This window comes from Hemitrygon akajei, chromosome 30, assembly GCF_048418815.1.
Source record: "Hemitrygon akajei chromosome 30, sHemAka1.3, whole genome shotgun sequence".
NCBI lineage: Eukaryota > Metazoa > Chordata > Chondrichthyes > Myliobatiformes > Dasyatidae > Hemitrygon > Hemitrygon akajei.
In genome coordinates this window covers 1920899-1946478 of record NC_133153.1, presented here as the reverse complement: position 1 = coordinate 1946478, position 25580 = coordinate 1920899, and the positions used below count along the sequence as shown (strand labels likewise).

Genomic DNA, 25580 nt, shown 5'->3' with positions numbered 1-25580 from the left:
TACATTCTTTATATTCCTCGAGCGCCTCATTTACTCCATGCTGCCTATATTTATTGTTGATCTCTTTTTCCGAACCACGTTTCCAATATCCTTTGAAAACCATGGCTCTCTCAACCTTTTAACCTTTCCTTTCAACCTAACAGGAGCATAATGATTCTGTACCCTCAAAATTTCACCTTTAAATAACCTCCATTTCTCTATTACATTCTTCCCATAAAACATTGTCCCAATCCACTCCTTCTAAATCCTTTCACATCTCCTCAAAGTTAGCCTTTCTCCAATCAAAAATCCCAACCCTGGGTCCAGTCCTATCCTTCTCCATAATTATATTGAAACTAATGGCATTGTGATCACTGGACCTGAAGTGCTCCCCAACACATACCTCCATCACCTGACCTATCTCATTTCCTAACAGGAGATCCAACACAGCCCCTTTTCTAGTTGGTACCTCTGTGTATTGCTGCTAAAAAAACTACCCTGCACACATTTTACAAACTCCAAACCATCTAGTCCTTTTACAGTATGGGCTTCCCAGTCTATGTGTGGAAATTTAAAATCTCCCACAATCACAACCCTGTGCTTACTACAAATATCTGCTATCTCCTTACAAATTTGTTCCTCCAATTCTCGCTCCCCATTAGATGGTCTATAATACACCCCTATTAGTGTTACAACACCTTTCCCATTCCTCAATTCCACCCAAATAGACTCCCTAGATGAGCCCTCTAATCTATTCTGCCAGAGCACCACTGTAATATTTTCTCTTGCAAGCAATGCAACACCTCCCCCCTTTGTCCCTCTAATTCTATCACACCTGAAGCAACGAAATCCAGGAATATTTAGTTGCCAATTGCACCCCTCCTGCAACGATGTTTCACTAATAGCTACAACGTCATATTTCCAGGTATCAATTCGTGCTCTAAGCTCATCCACCTTTCTTACAATGCTCCTAGCATTAAAATAAATGCATTTAAGAAATTCTCCATCTCTTCCTCTCTGTTTATCTCTAATGGTGCAAACAACTTTACATCTTCTGTTTCTTCATTCTCCCATACATCTGTTCCTACACTCTGGTTCCCCTCCCCCCTTATATCTAGTTTAAATCCACTGGAGCCTCTCTAGCAAACCTACCTGCAAAAATATTTGTCCCCCTCCAGTTCGGATGTAAACCGTCCCGCCAGAACAGGTCCCACCTTCCGTGGAAAACTGCCCAATTATCTATAAATCTGAAGCCCTCCCTCCTGCATCATGTCTTCAGCCACGTGTCAATCTGCGCTATCTTACTATTTCTAAACCCGCCTGCATGTGGCAGTGGTAGCAATCCTGAGGTTGCTATCCTGGATGTTCTGTCCTTTAACTTGGTGCCTAACTCCCTAAACTCACCTTTCAGGACCTCCTCACTTTTCCTACCCACGTCATTGGTCCCTACATGACCATGATTGTCTCCTTAGTAAAATGAGGAGATATATTTATTAAAATCCCAATCATCCCTTGTGGGTGAAGAAAGAGGTAGCCCTGCTGATCTCTAAAGGGATCTATTTTCTTCAGAGCACCCCTAATACTGCTATATAAATCTCTTGGAATTTTCTTTAACCTTGCCTGCCAGATGCATCTCATACCCTTTCTTTGTACTGCTGATTTACCTCAGAGTATTCCTAATCTTTTTGTAGTTTTCAAGGGAATTGTTTAATTCCGACCTTCTCAACTTCATGTATGCTTCTTTCTTGACAAGTACGTCTTGCTTCTTAGAGAATAGACAATAGGTGCAGAAGTAGACCATTCGGCCCTTCGAGCCTGCACCGCCATTCTGAGATCATGGCTGATCATCTACTATCAATACCCGGTTCCTGCCTTGTCCCCATATCCCTTGATTCCCCTATCCATAAGATACCTATCTAGCTCCTTCTTGAAAGCATCGGCCTCCACTACCTTCCGAGGCAGTGCATTCCAGACCCCCACAACTCTCTGGGAGAAGAAGTTTTTCCTTAACTCTGTCCTAAATGACCTACCCCTTATTCTTAAACCATGCCCTCTGGTACTGGACTCTCCCAGCATCTGGAACATATTTCCTGCCTCTATCTTGTCCAATCCCTTAATAATCTTATATGTTTCAATCAGATCCCCTCTCAATCTCCTTAATTCCAGCATGTACAAGCACAGTCTCTCTAACCTCTCTGCGTAAGACAGTCCAGACATCCCAGAAATTAACCTCGTGAATCTACGCTGCACTTCCTCTACAGCCAGGATGTCCTTCCTTAACCCTGGAGATCAAAACTGTACACAGTACTCCAGGTGTGGTCTCACCAGGGCTCTGTACAAATGCAAGAGGATTTCCTTGCTCTTGTACTCAATTCCCTTTGTAATAAAGGCCAACATTCCATTAGCCTTCTTCACTGCCTGCTGCACTTGCTCATTCACCTTCAGTGACTGATGAACAAGGACTCCTAGATCTCTTTGTATTTCTCCCTTACCTAACTTTACACCGTTCAGATAATAATCTGCCTTCCTGTTCTTACTCCCAAAGTGGATAACCTCACACTTATTCACATTAAACGTCATCTGCCAAGTATCTGCCCACTCACCCAGCCTATCCAAGTCACCCTGAATTCTCCTAACATCCTCATCATATGTCACACTGCCACCCAGCTTAGTATCATCAGCAAATTTGGTGATGTTATTCTTAATGCCTTCATCTAAATCGTTGACGTAAATCGTAAACAGCTGTGGTCCCAATACCGAGCCCTGTGGCACCCCACTAGTCACCACCTACCATTCCGAGAAACACCCATTCACCGCTACCCTTTGCTTTCTATCTGCCAACCAGTTTTCTATGCATGTCAATGTCTTCCCCCGATGCCCTGAGCTTTGATTTTACCCACCAATCTCCTATGTGGGACCTTATCAAATGCCTTCTGAAAATCGAGGTACACTACATCCACTGGATCTCCCCCGTCTAACTTCCTGGTTACATCCTCGAAAAACTCGGAACAGATTAGTCAAGCATGATTTACCCTTGGTAAATCCATGCTGGCTCAGCCCAATCCTATCACTGCTATCTAAATATGCCACTATTTCATCCTTAATAATGGACTCTAGCATCTTCCCCACCACCGATGTCAGGCTGACAGGTTGATAGTTCTTTGTTTTCTCCCTCCCTCCTTTCTTAAAAAGTGGGATAACATTGGCCATTCTCCAATCCTCAGGAACTGATCCTGAATCTAAGGAATATTGGAAAATGATTACCAATGCATCCGCAATTTCCAGGGCCACCTCATTTAGTACCCTTGGATGCAGACCATCTGGACCTGGGGATTTGTCAGCCTTCAGTACCATCAGTCCCATCACCGTTTCCTTCCTAATGTCAATCTGTTTCATTTCCTCTGTTACCCTATGTCCTTGGCCCATCCATACATCTGGGAGATTGCTTGTGTCTTCCTTAGTGAAAACAGATCTAAAGTACTCATTAAATTCTTCTGCCATTTCTCTGTTTCCCATAGCAATTTCACCCAATTCATTCTTCAAGGGCCCAACATTGTTCTTAACTACTTTCTCTTCACATACATAAAAAAGCTTTTGCTATCTTCCTTTATATTCCTGGCTAGCTTGCGTTCGTACCTCATTTTTTCTCCCCGTATTGCCTTTTTAGTTAAGTTCTGTTGTTCCTTAAAAACTTCCCAATCATCTGTCCTCCCACTCACCAACTGTCATACTTTCTTTTTTTTCATGCTATGCAATCTCTGACTTCCTTTGTCAATCACTGTGACCCCTTTCCCCCCCTTTGAATCCTTCCTTCTCTGGGGGATGAACTGATTTTGCACCTTGTGCATTATTCCCAAGAATACCTGCCATTGCCGTTCCACTGTCTTTTCTGCTAGGCTATCTGTCCAGTCAACTTTGGCCAGCTCCTCCCTCATGGCTCCATAGTTTCCCCTGTTCAACTACAACACTGACACCTCCGAGCTGCCCTTATCCTTCTCAAATTGCAGATAAAAACTTATCATATTATGATCACTACCTCCTAATGGCTCCTTTGCTGCAAGATCGCTTATCAAATCCTGTTCATTACATAACACTAAATCCAGAATAGTCTTGTCCCTGGTCGGCTCTTGTACAAGCTGTTCCAAGAATGCATCCCGTAGGCACTCTACAAACTCCCTATCCTGTGGTCCAGCACCAACCTGATTCTCCCAGTTCACCTGCATGTTGAAATCCCCCATAACTACTGCGACATTACCTTTGCCACATGCCGATGTTAACTCCCTATTCAACTTGCACCCAATATCCACTTACCAGTTTTACCCTTCATCTCAACAGGAACTTGCTCTTGAACATTTGATACAGTAACTTGTATATCTTTGAAAGCATGTAAATCTTGTTCCCCCTTTCTAGATTACTGACAGATGTAAATTGTTCATGAATGATTTAAATGTATTTAACTTGATTAATTTGGAAGAAAAATGGTTGGCATTGACTTTTACTTTTCATTAAGAATAATGACCCTGCTGCACTTCTGCTAAGATAACCAGGAGTAGACTCAGATTGATTTCCTAGTCTGCATGTTAGAACTAGCATGTTTTGTGCTCTCACCTGTGGATCATGAGGAGTCCAAGGGCAGAATACAGTGATCCAGTTAATGGCTCTAACCAAATGGATGCTTGAACTTTTGCTTGTCATCCATAAAGACAATGGAGCAGAATTAGGCCATTTGGCCCATTGGATCTGCTCTGCTATTCCATCATGGCTGATCTATTATCCCTCAACCCCATTCTCCAGCTTTCTCCCTGTAATCTTTGCCACCCTTATTAATCAGAATCTATCAATTTCTGCTTTAAATGTACCAAATGATTGACATTATAGCCATCTGGAAATAAATTCCACAGATTCAAGACCCTTTGGCTGGAAAAAATTCTTACTCATTATGTTCTAAAGGGACATCTGAGGCTGTGTCTTCTGGTCTTCGACTTCGTCAGTACAGGAAACATCATCTCCACCTCCACTCTTCTAGGCCTTTCAACATTCAATAGCTTTCAATGAGATTTGGCTCCACCCTGTCATTCTTCTAAATTCCAGTGACTACAGGCCCAGGCCATCCGTTGCTCCACACACATTAACCTTTCATTCTGTCTTCTAGACTGTTTCCAATGCCAGCATGTCTGATCTTAAATAAGGGATCAAATCTACTCACAGTACTTCAAAAGGCAGTCTGACCAACGCCTTAAAAACCCTCAACCTTGCAATCTTGCTTTTACACTCTAGTCCAGTTGAAATGAATGCTAACATTGCATTTGCCTTTCTTCCTTCTGACTCAACCTGCAAGTTAACCTTTAGAGTATCCTGCAAGAGAACTCTTTGAACCGGATTTCTGAATTTACCTTCCATTTAGAAAATAGTCTGTCTTCTGCCCCCTGTTGCACTCAATTTTCTGGCATCCACCATTAAGACTGACAAAATATTTAAGTTCATCTGCCATTACTACTTCTCCAGTGTCATTGTCCAGTGACCAGTGATATCCATTCTTGCCTCTTGCTGTGATCCCTGCCAGTGTTCCCTTCCAATCAACTGTGGTCAGCTCCTGTAGTTCCTTTTAACCCACTATAATACTGACAGATTTGATACTTAGCTTCTCCCTGGTATATTGTGCTGACTGCATTTCTAAAGATTCCTTTACCTTAAGCTGCCTAATGAAAGAGGGAGAGGGAGAGAGTTAGTTTAGAACATGCTAGTCTGGATATGTTTCTGGAATTTCCCGCTATTTAGCATCAGGCGGTACTGATTTGGCGATGGTTACAGAAAAGTTGTTCAGGCCAAAGGGGGAATTCATCTTCCAGACACTTTTACATTTAGGTTTTTTTTGCAAACCTATAATGAATGGAGGATAAAACATGAGGGTATTTTAAAAAATGTTGAAGGTGACTAAAGGCATGAATGGATGTTTCACTGGGCTGAAATTTTTGTTTAATAACATGTACAATAAGTTTTAATTTAGTTATAAAACTTCAAGTTCTTCCTTGAAATTATGTAGAGCAAAGTTGTGATATACGATCTGCATTTTAAACAAAAAATGGTTCTATTACACTGTTAGGTTTGTTACACTGAATCAGTTGAAGATGTCCCTGGACTTTGACAGTGCAGCTTTGCCAACCCAACATGAAGATGAAGAGTATGACAAAGAAGATTATGAACGAGAACAGGAGGTAAATGCCAAACTACTTCTCTCTCTGCCACCCTTCCTATCTTATTTCTCAGATGGATTTTGTTTTAATTAAAATTTAATGTGTGCAGACTTTTACATGTTCATTGTGATGTTTCAAGGTCCGGTTTGCCATTCAATATGATAATGGTTATCCTTTGCTTGAACTCTTGCTTTCCTGATGGAGCTCTGCATCTTTGATGCCTCTCATGTCCTAAATTCTTATAATCCCCTAAATATGCTGGGCATCCATGGTTCTCTCATATGAACAGTACAGCACAGGACAAGCTCTTTGGCCAATAAGATTGTGGTGAAATAATTAGGCCAAGTCTTCCTCATGAATTTAATGCTCTTTCCTATATTGATTCAATTTCTCCCTTCTCTGCATATTCACGCGCTCTTCTAAAAATCTCTTAAATGCTCCTTTGCTATCTGGCTGCACTACCATTCATGGCAGTGCTTTCCTGGCTCACCATCACTCTTTTTAAAAAAAAAACCCACTTGTTCTGCACATCTCCTTTGTGCTTTCTGTCTCATTTTAGATATGGTAAAATGATGCTGGCTGCCTATATATACTTTGTATAATTTTATAAACTTTCACTAAATCTCTGCTGCTCTAGAGAAAACAGCCCTAGCTTTTTCAATCTGTTATAGCATGTCTGCCAAGCAGAAAGCATCTTGATAAACTTGTGCATTCTCTCCAAAGCCTTGACATCCTTTGTAATAACAACAATACTACAGATGTAGCCAGGAGTTCCAAGTGCTCCTGTCACGTTTTGTCACCTTGTAACCTATCCTTCAATCTCTCTGAATTGTGGAGGACAGCATGTGTATAAATGTCTCTCTCCAGCAGACTTCATCATGATCATCATGACTCCAGTATTTCTACTATTTTTAAAATGTTTCTTAATTATACGTATGATTTTTTAAAATGTTTTATTGCTGAGCAGCAGTGAACCATCAGATAGGCCTATCAGAGTTCTCTTTGGGAACTAGTTGACTATATCTGCATTTCTGATCTGGCTATTGTTCACGATTGCACTTAATTTAAAAAAAAAACACAAAACAAAACACAGGAGATTTATAAATATGTAACATAAGTTCCTGTCTCTTGAAATTACTGCTTCACTAATGAAGATAGACTTGCCAGTTGCTGCCTTTAGTACCCTATAAAACTTGTGTAACCACTTTTATGGAGCCATCCATGTACCTTGATCCCAAGGCACCTCTATTCATCATTTTTGTTAAAAGATTCTGCCACTCACAGTGTGCTCACCCTTTACGTTGGATCTTTCAAAGTGCAATACTGCACATTTAAATTGAATCTGCTACTTCTGCACTGATATTCCCAACTGATCTGTATCCTGCTGTATCCTTTGGCCATCCACCATAACCCTCTATCTTCTATGGGCAAGATGATCTTGTTTCCAATTTCATGTGGTGAAGTGGAGATGCGTCTCTACTAAAGGAGGTGTAATGAGCTCCTTCGTTCCACTAGCCTGCAGGTCACCCTTGGGCAAGGTGTTGTACCTGTGAAACCATGGGAACTGTTGGTCGGGAAGTGGCCTGGTCGAGGGAAGTGCCTGGTGTGAAAAGTGCTAGTCTTTGGCTCGAGAGTCTTCGGCAAGGAGACTACGCCAGGCACAATTGCAGAGGGTGAAGACATGACGGCTAAGCTGATTCAGTGTGCTACGTGCATGATGTGGGAGGTCAGGGACACTGATGGTCCCCTCGGCTGTTACAACTGTGGAAAGTGTGTCCAGATTCAGCTTCTGAAGGAGCATGTTGCAGCACTGGATGACCTCAGGTTTATCCGCAAAAACGAGGGTTTTCTGGACAGGACCTACAGTGAGGTCGTTATACCCAAGATACCAGAAGAGAGAAAGGGGGCGACGATGAGGAAGGAAAGGATGCTTGAAGTACAGGAGACCCCAGGGGATGTACCTCTCGTAAACAGGTTCACCTTCTTGGAAGCTGTCAGGACAGAAGATACTGCCAGTCTGAGAGGTGGACAGGTCTATGAGCGGAAAATTGGTGCAGAAGCTGAGCCGAGGAGTCAGACATCAGGAAGAGCCGTGGTAGTAGGGGACTCCATAGTAAGAGGTACGGAAAGGGGTTTCTGCGGCAATAGGCGAGATTTAAGGATGGTGTGTTGCCTCCCTGGTGCTAGGATCCAGGACATCATGGACCGATTGCAGGGAATCCTCAAAGGTGAAGGTGAACAGCCGGAAGTGGTGGTGCATGTCAACACAAATGACATCGGAAAGAAGAGGAAGGACATTCTGCAGCGGGACTTCAGAGAACTCGGAAGAAGGCTGAAAAGCAGGACTTCCAGGGTGGTTATCTCTGGTTTGCTTCCAGTTCCTCGTGCTGGAGAGGGCAGGAACTGGGAGATAATGGATCTGAATGTGTGGCTGAGCAACTGGTGCAGGAAGCAAGGATTTACATTCTTGGACCACTGGGATCTGTTTTGGGGTAGGGATGAATTGTACAAAAGGGACGGGTTGCACCTTAATAGGTGGGGGACCAGCATTCTGGCAGACAGGTTTGCCACTGCAACATGGATGTGTTTAAACTAAGTAGTGGGGGGGAGGGGATGAACTGGAAATATAAGGATGGAGTTAAAGGGAAAGTGAAAATAAGAAAAGTTAAAAAGGACAACAGAATCAATGGAGTAGAAAGCTCAAGAAGAGATCATACAGTATGGCCAAGTGAAATAGGAATTGATATGAAAGGAGAGGGGAGTACCGAATTAAAAGTATTATATATGAATGCATGAAGTATAAGGAATAAAGTAGATGAGCTTGAGGCTCAGTTGGAAATTGGCAAGTATGATGTTGTGGGAATAACTGAGACATGGCTTCAAGCGGACAGGTCCTGGGAAATGAATATTCAAGGATATACATCTTATCGAAAGGACAGACTGACTGGCAGAGGGGGTGGGGTGGCTCTGTTGGTGAGGAATGATATTCAGTCCCTTGCAAGGAGGGACATAGAACCTGGGGATGTAGAGTCAGTATGGATAGAACTGAGAAATTCTAAGGGTAGAAAGACCCTAATGGGAGTTATATACAGGCCCCCAAACAGCAGTCTGGATGTAGGGTGTAAATTGAATGAAGAGTTAAAATTGGCATGTCACTAAGGTAATGATACAGTTGTCATGGGGGATTTCAACATGCAGGTAGACTGGGGGAATCAGAATGGTACTGGACTCCAAGAAAGGGAGTTTGTGGAGTGCCTCCGAGATGGATTCTTAGAACAGCTTGTACTGGAGCCTACCAGGGAGAAGGCAGTTCTAGATTTAGTGTTGTGCAATGAACCGGATTTGATCAGGGACCTCGAAGTAAAGGAACCATTAGGAGGTAGTGACCATAATATGATATGTTTTAACCTACAATTTGAGAAGGAGAAGGGAAAATCGGATATGTCAGTATTAGAGTTGAACAAAGGGAACTGTGGAGCTATGAGGGAGGAGCTGGCCAAAGTTCAATGGAACAATACCCTAGCAGGGAAGACAGTGAAACAAAAATGGCAGGTATTTCTGGGAATAATGCAGAAGGTGCAGGATCAGTTCATTCCAAAGAGGAAGAAAGATCCTAAGGGGAGTAAGGGGCGGCCGTGGCTGACGAGGGAAGTAAAGGGCAGTATAAAAATAAAAGAGAAGTATAACAGCAAAGATGAGAGGGAAACCGGAGGACTGGGAAGCTTTTAAAGAGCAACAGAAGATAACAAAAAAGGCAATACGCCAAGAAGAAATGAGGTACAAAGGTAAACTAGCCAAGAACATAAGAGATAGGAGCAGGAGTAGGCCAATTGGCCCCTCAAGCCAAGAATATAAAGGAGGATTGTAAAAGCTTCTTTAGGTGTGTGAATAGCAAAAAAATAGTTAAGACCAAAATTGGGCCATTGAAGACAGAAACGGGTGAATTTATTATGGGGAACAAGGAAATGGCAGATGAGTTGAAGACACAAACAATCTCCCAGATGTAATAGTGGCCAAAGGAACTAGGGTAAAGGATGAACTGAAGGAAATTTATATTAGGCAAGAAACGGTGTTGGATAGACTGTTGAGTCTGCATCCCAGGGTACTTAAAGAGGTGGCTCTAGAAATCGTGGACGCATTGGTAATCATTTTCCAATGTTCTATAGATTCAGGAACAGTTCCTGCTGATTGGAGGGTGGCTAGTGCTGTCCCACTTTTCAAGAAAGGAGGGAGAGAGAAAACAGGGAATTATAGACTGGTTAGCCTGTCGTCAGTGGTGGGAAAGATGCTGGGGTCAATTATAAAAGAGGAAATTACGACACATTTGGATAGCAGTAGAAGGATCAGTCCAAGTCAGCATGGATTTATGAAGGGAAAATCATGCTTGACTAATCTTCTGGAGTTTTTTGAGGATGTAACTATGAAAATGGATAAGGGAGAGCCAGTGGATGTAGTGTACCTGGACTTCCAGAAAGCTTTTGATAAAGTCCCACATAGGAGATTAGTGGGCAAAATTAGGGCACATGGTATTGCGGGCAGAGTACTGACATGGATTGAAAATTGGCTGGCTGACAGGAAACAGAGTAGCGATTAACGGGTCCCTTTCGGAATGGCAGGCTGTGACCAGTGGGGTACTGCAAGGTTCGGTGTTGGGACCGCAGCTGTTTACAATATACATTAATGATTTAGATAAAGGGATTAAAAGTAACATTAGTAAATTTGCCGATGACACAAAGCTGGGTGGCAGTGTGAAATGTCAGGAGGATGTTATGAGAATGCAGGGTGACTTGGACAGGTTGGGTGAGTGGGCAAATGTATGGCAGATGCAGTTTAATGTGGATAAATGTGAGGTTATCCACTTTGGTGGCAAGAACAGGAAGGCAGATTACTATCTAAATGGAGTCAAGTTAGGAAAAGGGGAAGTACAACGAGATCTAGGTGTTCTTGTACATCAGTCAATGAAAGCAAGCATGCAGGTACAGCAGGCAGTGAAGAAAGCTAATGGCATGCTGGCTTTTATAACAAGAGGAATTGAATATAAGAGTAAAGAGGTCCTTCTGCAGCTGTACAGGGCCCTGGTGAGACCCCACCTGGAGTATTGTGTGCAGTTTTGGTCTCCAAATTTGAGGAAGGACATTCTTGCTATTGAGGGAGTGCAGTGTAGGTTCACAAAGTTAATTCCCGGATTGGCGGGACTGTCATATGTTGAAAGATCTTGTATACACTGGAATTTAGAAGGATGAGAGGGGATCTGATTGAAACATATAAGATTATTAAGGGATTGGACACACTGGAGGCAGGAAGCATGTTCCCGCTGATGGGTGAGTCCAGAACTAGAGGCCACAGTTTAAGAATAAGGGATAGGCCATTTAGAACAGAGATGCGGAAAAACCTTTTCACCCAGAGAGTGGTAGATATGTGGAATGCTCTGCCCCAGAAGGCAGTGGAGGCCAAGTCTCTGGATGCATTCAAGACAAAGTTAGATAGAGCTCTTATAGATAGCGTGGTCAAGGGATATGGGGAGAAGGCAGGAACAGGGTACTGATTGTGTATGATCAGCCATGATCACAGTGAATGGCGGTGCTGGCTAGAAGGGCCTAATGGCCTACTCCTGCACCTACTGTCTATTGGATGGTTGTATGAGTAGCTGGTGTATATCACAAGTACTGGCTATGCGACACTGCCCAGAAGACAGCCATGATAACCTATTTGTAGAAAAACTTGCCAAGAGCAGTATTGGTCATGGAAAGACCATTGATTACCCACATCATAGGACACAACACATAATGAACAAACTGATTTTGTATCCATTCAGTCAACTTGCTGTAAATCCCAAGTTTTGTCATTTCCTGAACGAGCCTTACTTGCCAAATGCTGCCTGTACAACTTTCATTAATCATTTTCATGACTTCTTTGAATAACGATCACATTAATTAGGTATGCCTTGCCCCCAGATTAAGCTTTCCTAGTTGTCTTTTATTAGTCTGTAATGATAGGCAACACACCACAGCCTGGATTACCATTAATGCTGATGCCCCATAAGGCTATCTCCTCAAGCCCCTACCTTATTTCCTGAACATTCAGGACCTGCTGTAACTCCATGTACAGGTTAGAAAACAACACCACAGTAGTGGGAAAATCTCAAATGAGCCTGAGTACAGGAAGGAGATGGACAGCCTAGTGACAAGGTGTAGTGCCAAAACCTTCCCCTCAACGTCAGCAAAACAAGATGTGATTATTGCCTGTAGAAAGAGCTCCTGTTTATATTAATTGTGCTGAAGTCACAAAATTTCACATTCTTAAGAGTGGTTATCACTGATAACGTGTCTTGGTCCAACCATGTAGATGCAGGAGCCAAGAAGGAGCTTCAAATTTCTGCGCTATTTCCTTCTACCATTTTTGCTTGTACTCAGAACTAGACATGACTACCTTAGCTTAATTATGAATACATAAACCAATTCTGGATCAAATTATTTTTATAACTCTACTCATAATGTTTGCACTACCTAATGACCTCATTACATTCTCTAATTAATGTGATTTTTGTCTGTCAAGACTATTTTCATCAATTTACTCTTATGGTTTCAGTTTATGGGTAACAGAGGTAATGTTTGTTATTCTCCTCACTCAAAATTATGTAGCTCACTGATAACTGCCACTTTGAAGTGGCCCGGATATTATAGATATGCAATTTTTCAGCCATTTCTGTATAGAATTATTAAATTGTACCTTCTGAATTTGCTTATTTTATTACTTTTGGTTGTATGAAGGACACTTGTTTCCTGCCACTCACTTTAACTTGTCATACCACATTACTTTAGTTGCACATTTCTTTCTGTTGGCATAGATTCATAGAATAATGCAACAAGGAAACAGGCACTTTGGCCTAACTTGTCCAAGCTGATTATGTTGCCCATCAATCAAACCTTTTCTTATCCCTGTACCTGTACAAGTCTCTGATCCTGAATTAGGGGGTCATGTTGATAATGAAGCAGGTTACAATGAATTACAAAGGGATCCTGATCAGTTAAACCAAGGTAAGACCTATATATTAAATGGCAGGAGAATAACTAGTGTTGTGGAACAGGGGGACCTTGAGTACGAGTGCATAGTTTGCTGAATGTAGGTGTGCAGGTAGATAAGGTGGTGAAGAAGGCATTTTGTATACTGGCCTTTATCATTCAGGATATCGGGTTTAGGGGTAGACTATGTTGCAGTTATGTAAGTTAATAGTGAGTCTGCAGTTGGAGTGTTGTGTGCAGTTTTGGTCATCCTCTTTGTAGGAAAGACATTGTCAAGGTAGAGAGCATATACAAGATTTAGAAGGATATTACCTGGACTAGAGGGCCTGAGTTATAGGGAGAGGTTATCTGTGCTGGATCTTTATTTCTTGGGGTAGAGGACAATGAGAAGTTTAAAAATTCATGGATATGGTGGATGGTCATAGTCTTTTACCCCAGGGTTGGGGAGACCAAAACAAAAGGTTAAGATACAATATGAGGGGCAACGTTTAAAAGAGATCTGAGATGTAGCGTTACGTAGAGCTGTTGCAACAGCAATTTTGCACTCAACATCAATATACCTGTTACGTACCCCGTAACTGGGTCACTTACCAGCAAAGATAGAGAGGTCCGCTGAAGTCTGATGGTATTATTTTTAAACAGTATTTATTAGTAAAGATACACAAAAATAATATCAATGCAAACATACAGATAATATACATTGTCAATACTAAATCTAAAGGTGCGGGTATAATAATAATCAATAAGAAATAAGCTCTATCGTTGTCTAGGGGATAATGAATTGTCCAATGGAAATATACAGTTCACTGCAGTTCCACAAGCTGCTGTCTTTTGGTTGTCGCTGTGTTGCACTTTGTTGGAGAGAGAGAGAAATAGGAATAGAATGGGAACAGTTACCCTGCGGGTTTTCCAACCTTTATGAGTTCGATCCGTCGGAGTCTCGTTGGGGGTGGCCGTTCACTTGTGGCCTCTCCTTTAGCTAAAGCCGTTCTTCCGTGGTGAGGCCGCCAATCCCAGGCAAGGGAAGGACGCACACGAGCCCCCCACCGGCTGTCGCTATTAAACGCTGTCACAGGATTTCTAGCGTGTCTTCTGGTGCGTCTGAGGGGCTGTTCCCACAGACCCTCTTTTATCCTGACTCACAGGGTCTCAGATGTCAATCAGGTTGAGAAGATGCAATCCCTCCACCGACCTCCCCCTTGGTTCATTGCCTGGGGCGTCGATGCAATACACAAGTCCGTCTCCAAGAGACAATAGCTGGCATCAATGGGTCCGCCTCTCGGAGGCCAAGACACATTCCAACGACTTGTGGATTCTGCATGTCTTTCTCTCATTTCCTGTGTCTCCGGAATGGACTCAATAGTGATCTTGTGATTCTCACAAAGGAGGGGGCTACCCCGCACCCTTCGGCCCCTCAGAGCTGTGGTACATTCATAACATACCCAAGGAATTGATTGTAGACTTCAGGAAGGAGAAGTTAGGAGAACACACTCCAGTCCTCATCAAGTGGTCAAAAGTGGACAGGTCAGCAGCTTCAAGTTCCTGAGCTTCAACTTCTTTGAAGGTCTATCCTGGATGCAACATAATTGATGCAACTGTGAAGAAGGCATGACAGTAATTGTATTTCATTAGGAATCTGAGGTTGAATTAGTACATAAGATTAGTACGTGAATTAGTACAGCAAGATTAGTAAATATCCACAGATGTTTCGTGGCGAGTACTCTGAAAAATGAGTCAGTGGGGTGTAGACTCAGACAGCGCCATCACTTTCACTAGTCTCCTCACTAGGTTAGGGGATGTACCATCGAGGGCATATTCAAAAGGCAATACCTTAAGAAGGCAGCATCCCTCACCATCCAGGACATACCCTCTTCTAATTTCTACTGTCAGGGAGGAGATACAGAGCCTGAAGATGCACTCTGTGCTTTTGGAACAGCTTCTTCCCTCCACTATCAGATTTCTGAACGGTCCATGAACTATTCTCTTTTTGCACTAATTTTTAAAACATTTCTTATTGTAACTTTTAATAATTTATGTATTGTGCTACTGCAAAACAAATTTCACAATACATGTCAGCGATAATAAACTTGATTCTGAGTACCTGTAATGAGCTGCTAGGGGAAGTGTTTGAGGTGGGTACAATTGTAACATTTGGGCTACAGTGAATTCTAGTTAATTGTGCCATTGGTTAATTGGGGCAGCTTTTTATATTTGGGATGATTCTTAAAAGAAAATCTTAAAAGTAGCCAGAATTTGCTTTGTTTGTTTGGGACACTGTGCTGCTTAATTGGGACAGGAGACTTGCCGAACAGTTTGAAACTAGTGTTAGTTGCGTGCACTTGTGTGACTGTTAGACACCAAGTTGCGTTTAGAGCAAACCTTTTTTAGTAGGGTCAGTTGTGGTCAAAAAACAGTGATTTTTTTTTTGTCACTTATAGTTGGTGAAAAATAAGCAGTATGACAATTTGGAGCTGTCTTGCGCATTGCTGCTTTAAGCATGAGGCTTGGAGATGCCAGAAACCAGTTTTGCTACTTCAACAATTATACTCTCTTATGTTTTGTAACTCCAAAACATGATATTAATTGGAAGAAAAACAAGGGAGTAGGGAGGTGTGTATCTTTGTTGTTACTTTAAGCATATAATGTGGTGGCATAATGATGTATGTCATTTGTGTGCTTTTACGTATAGCCCATAATATATTTTGTAAACCACAAAGTATGTAATCAAACAATATATTTACAATATTACTAAAATACAACTGAAATATTAAATACATACAGTGCCTATAAAAATATTCACACCCCTCCCTTGGAAGTTTTCATGTTTTACAACAATGAATCACAGCGGATTTAATATGGCTTTTTGACACTGATCAACAGAAAAAGACTCTTTCCTGTCAAATTGAAAACAGATCTCTATAAAGTGATCTAAATTAATTACAAATGTAAAACACAAAATAATTGATTGCATAAGTATTCACCCCCTTCAAGTCAGTATTTAGTAGATGCACCTTTGGCAACAGTTATGGCCTTGAGTCTGTGTGGATAGGCCTCTATTGGCTTTGCACATCTGTACATACCCCCATTCTTTTTTAAAACACTGGTCAAGCTCTGTCAGATCATTCTCAATTGGATTGAGGTCTGGTCTCTGACTTAGCCACTCCAGGGCATTAATTTGATTGTTCTTAAGTCTTTTGTGGCTTTACTCTATGCTTGGGATCACTGTTTTGCTTGGAAACAAACCTTCCAAGTTGCAGTTCTCTTGCAGACTGCATCAGGTTTTCCTCCAGGATTTCCTACTATTTTGCTGTGTTCATTTAATCCTCTGTCTTCACAAGACATGGAAGGCTTGCTGTAGTGAAGCATCCCTACAGCTTGATGCAGCAGCTACCTAGGGATGGTGCATTTTTGATGATGTGCATAAGCCAGATATAGCATTAGTCTGGCCAAAAAAACTCATTTTTAGTTTTATTAAATCATAGAACCTTCTTCCACCTGACTTTAGAATCTCCCACATGCCATCTGGCAAACTCCAGCCAAGATTTCATGTGAGATTTTTCAATAGTGGCTTTTTCTTTGCATTTTCTCATAAAGCTGCAACTGGTAAAGCACCTGGGCAACAGTTGTTGAATGCACAGTCTCTCCCATCTCAGCTACTGACGCTTGTAACTCCTCCAGAGTTGTTACAGGGCTCTTGGTGGCTTCCCTCACTAGTCCCCCTCCTTGTACTTGGTGGACATTCAGTAACTTGGAAATTTTCTTCAATCTATCTGATGTGTGCTTTTCCATAACCTTTTTGTGGAGTTGCTTGGAGTGTTCTTTTGTCTTCATGGTGTAGTTTTTGCCAGGACACTGACTCATCAGCAGTTGAACCTTCCAGATACAGGTGTATTTTTACCACCATCAGTGAAAACACCTGAATGCACACAGGTCTCCCAAAAAAAAATCTCCATTTAACTAATCATGTGACTTCCAAAGCTGTACAGTTAGACGAGAAGCTAGACTGGACTGCCAACACAGATGCCTTGTGCAGGAAGGCACAGAGTCGACTGTACTTCCTTAGAAGGTTGGCGTCATTCAATGTTTGTAGTGAGATGCTGAAGATGTTCTATAGGTCAGTTGTGGAGAGCGTCCTCTTCTTTGTGGTGGCGTGTTGGGGAGGAAGCATTAAGAAGAGGGACGCCTCACGTCTTAATAAGCTGGTAAGGAAGGCGGGCTCTGTCGTGGGCAAAGTACTGGAGAGTTTAACATCGGTAGCTGAGCGAAGGGCGCTGAGTAGGCTACGGTCAATTATGGAAAACTCTGAACATCCTCTACATAGCACCATCCAGAGACAGAGAAGCAGTTTCAGCGACAGGTTACTATCGATGCAATGCTCCTCAGACAGGATGAAGAGGTCAATACTCCCCAATGCCATTAGGCTTTACAATTCAACCGCCAGGACATAAGAACTTTTTAAAAGCTATTATTAATGCTTTTTGAGATAGTGATTTAGATGCATATCATATTTTTTTTTACTGAGTTAAGTATTGTATGTAATTAGTTTTGCTACAACAAGTGTATGGGACATTGGAAAAAAAGTTGAATTTCCCCATGGGGATGAATAAAGTATCTATCTATCTATCTATCTATACAGGTGATGATTTGGTGTGTCATATTAAAGGGGGTGAATACCTATGTAACAAATTATTTTGTGTTTTATATTAGGTATTCATTTTGATAACTTTGTAGAGATGAGTTTTCACTTTGCCATGGAAGTCTTTTTCTGTTGATCAGTGTCAACAAAAAACAAATTAAATCCGCTGTGATTTAATGTTGTAAAACAATAAAAGATGATAACTACCCCAGAGGTGAATACTTTTTATAGACAGACACAGACAGAGACGGGCAGGCAGGCGGGGAAACACATGGGTGCAGAGGTGGGGGGGGGGGGTGCAGGGGGAGAGGGACCCTATAGTAAATTTTAACTGTCCCATTCAGACCTAAAGATTGAATCACTGTGGAGGATTTCTTACTTTTGAGGGATAATGTTTTTCCTGCCAAAGGTGGTCACTGCTTGGCAGGTGAGATTTGTGGCTGTGAGACAATCTCGGGTTCTGGGGCCTCCTACATTGTGGTTGTAGAAGTTGATTCTGGGACTGCAGAATATGTTTTTGACAGTTCTGGATACTTTTCATCTGGATGTGGTGGCATCCTGAACAGTGCATGGCAAGCTTCACTGGACAACGTGGCTCATAATGTGTGAGTACCAGTGTCTGATGTTATCATTTCTTTTGTCTTTTGGAAAACCAGCTGATGTTGCACACTGGAAAGGGTGAGTAATTTCAAATTCCTACGTGTCATCATCTGTGAGCATCTAACCAGGGTCCAAAATATTGATGCATTTATAAACAGTGGCTATATTTCTTTAGGAGTTTGTAGAGATTTGGTATGTTAGCAAAGATGTTTGCAGATTTCTGCAGATGTAATGTGGAGAGCATTCTAACTGGCTGTGTCACTATCCAGTATGGTGGTAGGGCACTGCACAGGATCAAAAAATCTGTAGAAAGTTGTAAACTCAGTCACCTCCATCACGGACACTAACCTACCCAGCATCCACTACACCTTCAAGCAGCAATGCTTCAAAAAGGCAGCATCCATCATTAAGGACCCCCACTACCTAGGTCAAGCCCTCTTATTGTTGCCATCAGGAAGGAAGCACAGTATGCTGAAGCCACGTTCCCAACAGTTTGGTAGGAAACTGTTATAGTACTTGACAAATCCTAAAATGAACTGCATTTGTGATGTGGCATCCATCACTGCGTGAATTTTCTCAGCCCACTTGTGTAAAACTTAGGTGTCAATGTGTGCTTGGTTTATTGAATTCACACTTGTTGCATTATGCTCTAAGGCCATAATCTTATCTTTTCAACACTGTCTTGAGATTTTGGTGGTGTTCCTTGTCATTTTACAGGTAATGATGTCAACTAAGTAACACTTGAGTGCCTGGGCAGCTTTGCCACACCTGGTTTATAGCTTTCTCAGCGTGCAGATGCTACTCCAAAAATAAGCCTATTATAGCCACAAAACCCTTGTGAATCTTTACTTGAGGAAAAACTTGGACCTTTCTTCCATTTCCACTGGCATTATCCATGAACTCCACTCAACCTTGGAAAGAATTCCTGTAGATTCCGTGCAATTTTGCTCACTGGCTACTTTATCATCGATGGTATAAGCAACTAGATGGGTCTTGCAAATCTATAGATGTGGCATTTTTCATATAACACGATTTTACATATTTTAGTTTCCAATGACATCCTTGAACACTGCTATGGCCTCATCTAGTACAGTTGGCCCTCCTTATCCACGAGAGTTTGGTTCCGGGACCGCTCGCGGATACCAAAATTCGCGGATGCTCAAGTCCCTTATTCAACTTGTCTCAATGCGATGGGCCTTAGGACCCAGTGGAACCCCAGACCTTATTTAACCTGTCTCAGTGCGGTGGATATTAAGACCTGGCGCAGAGCTCTGTATCCACAGTGTTTCTGTTCACAAAAATAATCACGATCACGATTGAAAATAAAGTGGAAATAATAAAGCGTTTGGAAAGAGGTGAAACGCCATCGATCATTGGAAAAGCATTAGGCTACGTCGGTCAATGATAGGAACAATTTTAAGGGATAAAGTGATAAAGGCTCTGCCTGATGAAAGCTACAATCATTACTAAGCAACGCAGTGGTTTAATTGTGGGGTTTTGGGTTTTTGATCCTCCACATCAACCCGGCACAGTGGAGAGTGCACTCGGGAGTGATCTGTAATTTCTGTTCCTGAGCCCGGCGCTGAAACATACGTTCTTAAGCGTTTTATATGCATAGAAAGGTAAAATATATACTATATACTAAGACAGATGTCTTTGATTAACTGACACTAAATAATACCGGATGTAGCTGTTCCGACTTATTTAGTAAGAGAACTTCTGATTTTTTTAAAAATCCTGATCCACGATAACCCACGCACATCATCCTGTATACTTTAAATCATCTCTATATAATACCTAATACAATGTAAATGCTATGTAAAATAGTTGTAATACTGCATTGTTTAGGGAATAATGACAAGAAAAAAAGGTCTGTACATGCTCGAACAACAAGTGCAGGAAGATCACTTCCAGGTTTTCGCGATTCGTGGTTGGTTGAATTCGCGCATGCGGAATTCGTGGATAAGGAGGGCTGACTGTACCATTCTTAATTCGATTTTAATTGACTGTATTTCTGGGGATGTGACATGCAAATTGTGGACAGATTTCCAATCAAGTTGTAGTTGTCTCAGCTGCTCATTTCCATGATGCTGGTTTTCCTGTTTCTACCACATATAAGTTCAGTATGGCTTGTTAGCTGTTGTGTTTCATTATTATGAATGTCATTCCCACAGTATAAATTCTTAGTTGGATATCTGCAGGCTTCAGTTCAGTATCTTTAAAATACTGTTCAAACTCATTTTGTATAAAGCTGCAGCTGAGTCAGTGTACAATTCCATTTTAATTATTTGCTGTTCACTTCTGGTGTAAGCCATATTGTTTGTCTATTCACAAATGTGAAAATCTGCAGATGCCGGAAGAGCTCAGTAGGCCAGGTAGATCTATGGAAATAAGCATTGTTGACTTATTGGGCCAAAGCCCTTTAGCAGAACTGGAGGGAAAAAAATGAGTAGATTTGAAAGGTGGGGAGAAGAAGGGAGAGAGAAAAACCAGGTGATAGGTGAAATTTGGAAGGGGAGAGATGAAGCAAATAGCTAGGAAGTTGATTGCTGAAAGAGACAAGGCCAAGGAAGAAAGAAAAAAGGTGGGGGAGGGGGAGGAGCTCCAGAGGGAGGCAATGGGTGGGCAAGGAGATAACATGAGAGAGGGAAAAGGGATTGGAAATGGTGAGGGGGGAGGCATTACTGGAAGTTTGAGAAATCAATGTTCATGCCATCAGGTTGTGGTTACCCAAATTTGTTCCTCTGACCTAAGCGTGGCCTATTTCAACTGCTCTTCTACATGCAAGTTGTGCTTCAGTGGAGGAGGGCATGGATGGACGTATGGGAATGGGTGGCCATTGGGAGATCCTGCTTGTTCTGGCGCACAGAACGCAGATGCTTGGTGAAGCAGTCTCCCAGTCTACGTTGAGTCTCACCGACATACAGGAGGCCACATTGGGAGCACTGAACACAGTATAAGACCCCCAACAAGTGTTGCTTCACCTGGAAGGACTGCTTAGGACCCTGAATGGTAGTGAGGGAGGAGGTGTAGGGGCAGGTGTAGCACTTGTTCTGCTTGTAAGATTAAGTGCCAGGAGGGAGATCAGTGGGGAAGGACAAATGGACAAGAGAGTCATGTAGGGAGTGTTCCCTGCAGAAAGCAGATAGTGGGGGGGGGGGGGGGGAATGTGTTTGGTTACTTTTCAGATTGTAAATATCAAGGCTACTCAGTCTTGTATCACTTTCATAGTTAACAGATGTTTCATCGACAGCATGCAGGTTAGTGCTCTTTTTGAAACTGTAGCTTCACATTTTAGCCTTTTTCTCTTCCCTGTTACAGGCCATTTATTTTCGTTTGCCCAACATGTTCTTGGTATGTCCTCCTTTGTTGCGTTTTCTGCACATTTTGCCTTCAAACCTGTATTAGTCTGGTGTATGTGATCCCTTGCCACAATGGTAATGCAGTTTGTTTGGTCAGGTTGGTTTCTGTTTCAACATTGCAATTTTGTTCGTGCTGACTTTCATTCCTGACTGGAACTCTATTGCATCTGCTGATTCTATTGATACAACTATTTCAACTGCTCTTTGAAATGCAAGTTGTGCTTCAGTTAGCTGTTTCTGAATGCTTTCTTGTAAGATTCCACAATCTAAATAATCTTTCAGTCCATCATTAAATCCATCACTAAACTGAAAGTTCAGGCAGTTTCTTCAATTTAGCCTCACTAAATGAACCTCCCTTCATTTTGTTTCCACTTTTGAAGCCTAAAGTGCTCTGTAATCAACTTTCAGTTCTAAATATTCGTAGATTACTTTCACAATCAGTAAAACCCATTTTGGCTGGTTTGGATGGAGCTGTTAATTTTCTAAGCACACTGTATGCCTTTAAACACAGTGCCCTCAGCAAAGCTGGCACCAACTTATTGTCTGTTCCATTTGCTTTCAAATATTGTGCAGTTCACTCAGTACACGTGAACCAGTTATCTGTTGTGCAATCTTTTTTTTGTGTTGGCACGTGGCCTAGTGGGCAAGGCTAGTAACCTGAAGGTCACTGGTTCGAGCCTCAGCTGAGGCAGCGTGTTTGTGTCCTTGAGCAAGGCACTTAACAACACATTGCTCTGTGACGTCACCGGTGCCAAGCTGCATGGGTCCTAGTGCCCTTCCCTTGGACAACATCAGTGGCATGGAGAGGGGAAGGCCTGCACCTTGGGCAACTGCCGGTCTCCCATACAACCCTGCTCAGGCCTGCGCCCTGGAAACTCCAGGCGCAGATCCATGGTCTCTCGAGACCGACGGATGCCACCAATCTCTTTTTGATTTGAGTATCAGGAGAGGAAAGGGGGTTAGACAGAATGAGCAGAGCACCCCTGTGGCCGTTCCCATCAATAGTAATTATACCATTTTGGATACTGTTGGTGGCGACGACCTACCAGGGACAAGTTGCAGCGGTTGTGTCTCTGGCACCGAGACTGGGCCCTCAGTTCAGAAAGGAAGGAGAGAAAAGAGGAGAGCAGTAGTGATAGGGGATTCAATAGTAAGGGGACAGATAAGAGGTTCTGTGGAAGAGATGGAGAATCCCAGATGGTCTGTTGCCTCCCTGGTGCCAGGGTCCGTGATATCTCGGATCGAGTTCTCTGTATTCTCAAGAGGGAGGGTGAGCAACTGGATGTCGTAGTCCATGTAGAGACCAATGATGTAGGTAGGAAAAGTGAGGAGGTCCTGAAAGGTGAGTTTAGGGAGTTAGGCACCAAGTTAAAGGACAGGACCTCCAGGATAGCAATCTCAGGATTGCTACCAGTGCCATGTGCAGGTGGGTTTAGAAATAGTAAGATAGCACAGATGGCTGAAGACACGGTGCAGGAGTGAGGGCTTCAGATTTATAGATAAGTGGGCAGTTTTCCAGGGAAGGTGGGACCTGTTCCAGCGGGACGGTTTACATCTGAACTGGAGGGGGACAAATATTTTTGCAGGTAGGTTTGCTAGAGAGGCTCCAGTGGATTTAAACTAGATACGGGGGTGGGGGGGGGGGGGGAGAGAACCAGAGTGTAGGAACAGATGTATAGGGGAAGGAAGAGAAAGAAGATTTAAAGTTGTTTGCGCCATTAGAGATGAACAGAGAGGAAGAGGTGGAGAGTTTCTTAAATGCATTTATTTTAATGCTAGGAGCATTGTAAGAAAGGTGGATGAGCTTAGAGCAGGGGTGTCAAACTCAAATACACAGTGGGCCAAAATTAAAAAATCGGTACAAGTCGAGGGCCGGACTGGTTCAGCGTTTATTGCAAAACTTATTGAAATGAATTTATTACACATATTAACCTGGAACTAACAAAGCTTAGGTTATTGCCTACAAAAACAACATTGAACATTAAATAAATAAAAAATCAGTTGCATTTATTTCTTATGGCTTTATCTGTAGCTTTTCCGGAGTAATTTCTAATGAAAACATTTTTCCACAGGCCAACACTCTGTGATTCACACTAGTCTAAGCCAGATACTTGGCATCTCATCTTGGATGCAAGTTCATCAATGTTTGGAGTCAGGCTCTGAGCTGAGGAAATCCTCAGAATTGAGTGAAGGTGTTCATCAGAAAGACGACTCCTGTGTGATGTTTGTTTATCTTCATCAAAGAGAACAGTTGTTCACACAGATATGTGCTGCCAAACATAGAGAGCATTTCAGCAGCTTGGGTACGCAGCTGGGGCATTGTGTCGGGAATGAAACGTAGAAACTGTGCAGCGCCCACCGAGTCATACTTTGCCTTGAGTGTGTCACTACATTGGAGTTCAATCAGCTCCATTTGTATGTTGGTTGGTGCGCTTTCCATGTCAGCTGCAAATGGATTACTGAGCAGTTCAAACCTGCTTTTTTGGGCTTCAAAGTCAGCAAATCGCCGTGTGAAGTCGGCACCAAGTATGCTAAGTTTTTCAGCAAACTTTGCACGTGGGAACACTGCGGTAGAAACCTGCTCTTTCATAGTTTGGCAACACGGAAAACGGCTCAAGTTTTCTTGCTGCATCTGCGTCTCCCACAGGCGCAGCTTGGTTTTAAAAGCCCTCACTGCAGCGTACATGTCTGTGATCACACGACCCCGCCCCTGAAGCTGCAGGTTGAGCGCATTGAGATGGCTCGTGATGTCACACAGAAACGCCATTTCACAAAGCAACTTTTTATCCCGGAGCGCAGTTGTGTCTTTCCCTTTGCTTTCCATGAACTGACAGATCTCCTCAAGCAACTCGAAACATCTTTTCAGCACTTTTCCTTGGCTTAACCATCGCACCTCTGTGTGATAGGGCAAATCATTATATTCTGAACCCAACTCCTCCAGAAACGACTTGAACTCACGGTGATTCAAACCTTTGGCTCTTATGAAGTTAACTGCTCGTGTTATGGTGCTCATTATATGTTCCATTTTCAAGGCTTTGCCACACAACGGTGTATGATGTACTGGTGTATGATGCAGTGATAAGCTGTCAGCTCACCTGCGCCGTTTTCCTCCCGCATCTTCTCCCGGATCCTGCCCACCAATCCACTCTTTTGACCGCACATCGCGGACGCTCCATCTGTCGTCAGTCCCACAAGTTTATCCCAAGGCACCCTCATTATAGAGTAAGGCAAGCGCAAGCAATGCACTGGCAGTGCATTGTGGGATTTGTAGTAGTAGTGGTGCATGCAATATACCGGCGGGCCAGCTGTAATAGAAAAAAAATTTATTCATTAATGATATTCAGGAAATAAACCAGGGAAACTGAATAAACACTAAAAACCCTGAAAACCTGGTACCTGAATAAACTCAGCATTAGCCATATCATACGCCATAGGCGCTTCGATTACTGGGGCCAGCTTTAATAGTAATTAGATATTATCTCACGGGCCAAAGATAATTCCACCGCGGGCCGGATTTGGCCCGCGGGCCTTGAGTTTGACATATATGGCTTAGAGCATGGATGTTGAAATATGATGTTGTAGCTATTAGTGAAATATGGTTGCAGGAGGGGTGTGATTGGCAACTAAATATTCCTGGATTTAGTTGCTTCAGGTGTGATAGAATTGGAGGGACATGCAGGGGAGATGTTGCATTGCTTGTCAGAGAAAATATTACAGCAGTGCTTTGGCAGGATAGGTTATAGACCACTTAATGGGGAGTGAGAATTGGAGGATCAAATTTGTAAGG

At 42.5% G+C, this 25580-nt stretch overlaps 1 protein-coding gene across 2 annotated transcripts in view; it reads left to right on the top strand.

Annotated features, from left to right (window-relative positions):
• cep152 (centrosomal protein 152) overlaps positions 1–25580 on the top strand; it is a 228502-nt gene that overhangs the window by 15223 nt on the left and 187699 nt on the right. For both annotated transcript variants that reach the window (XM_073032844.1, XM_073032843.1), the window contains exon 2: positions 6083–6194. In XM_073032844.1, the coding sequence (XP_072888945.1) occupies positions 6108–6194 (87 nt within the window). In that variant the 5' untranslated portion in view covers positions 6083–6107. The remainder of the gene's footprint in view (positions 1–6082; positions 6195–25580) is intronic.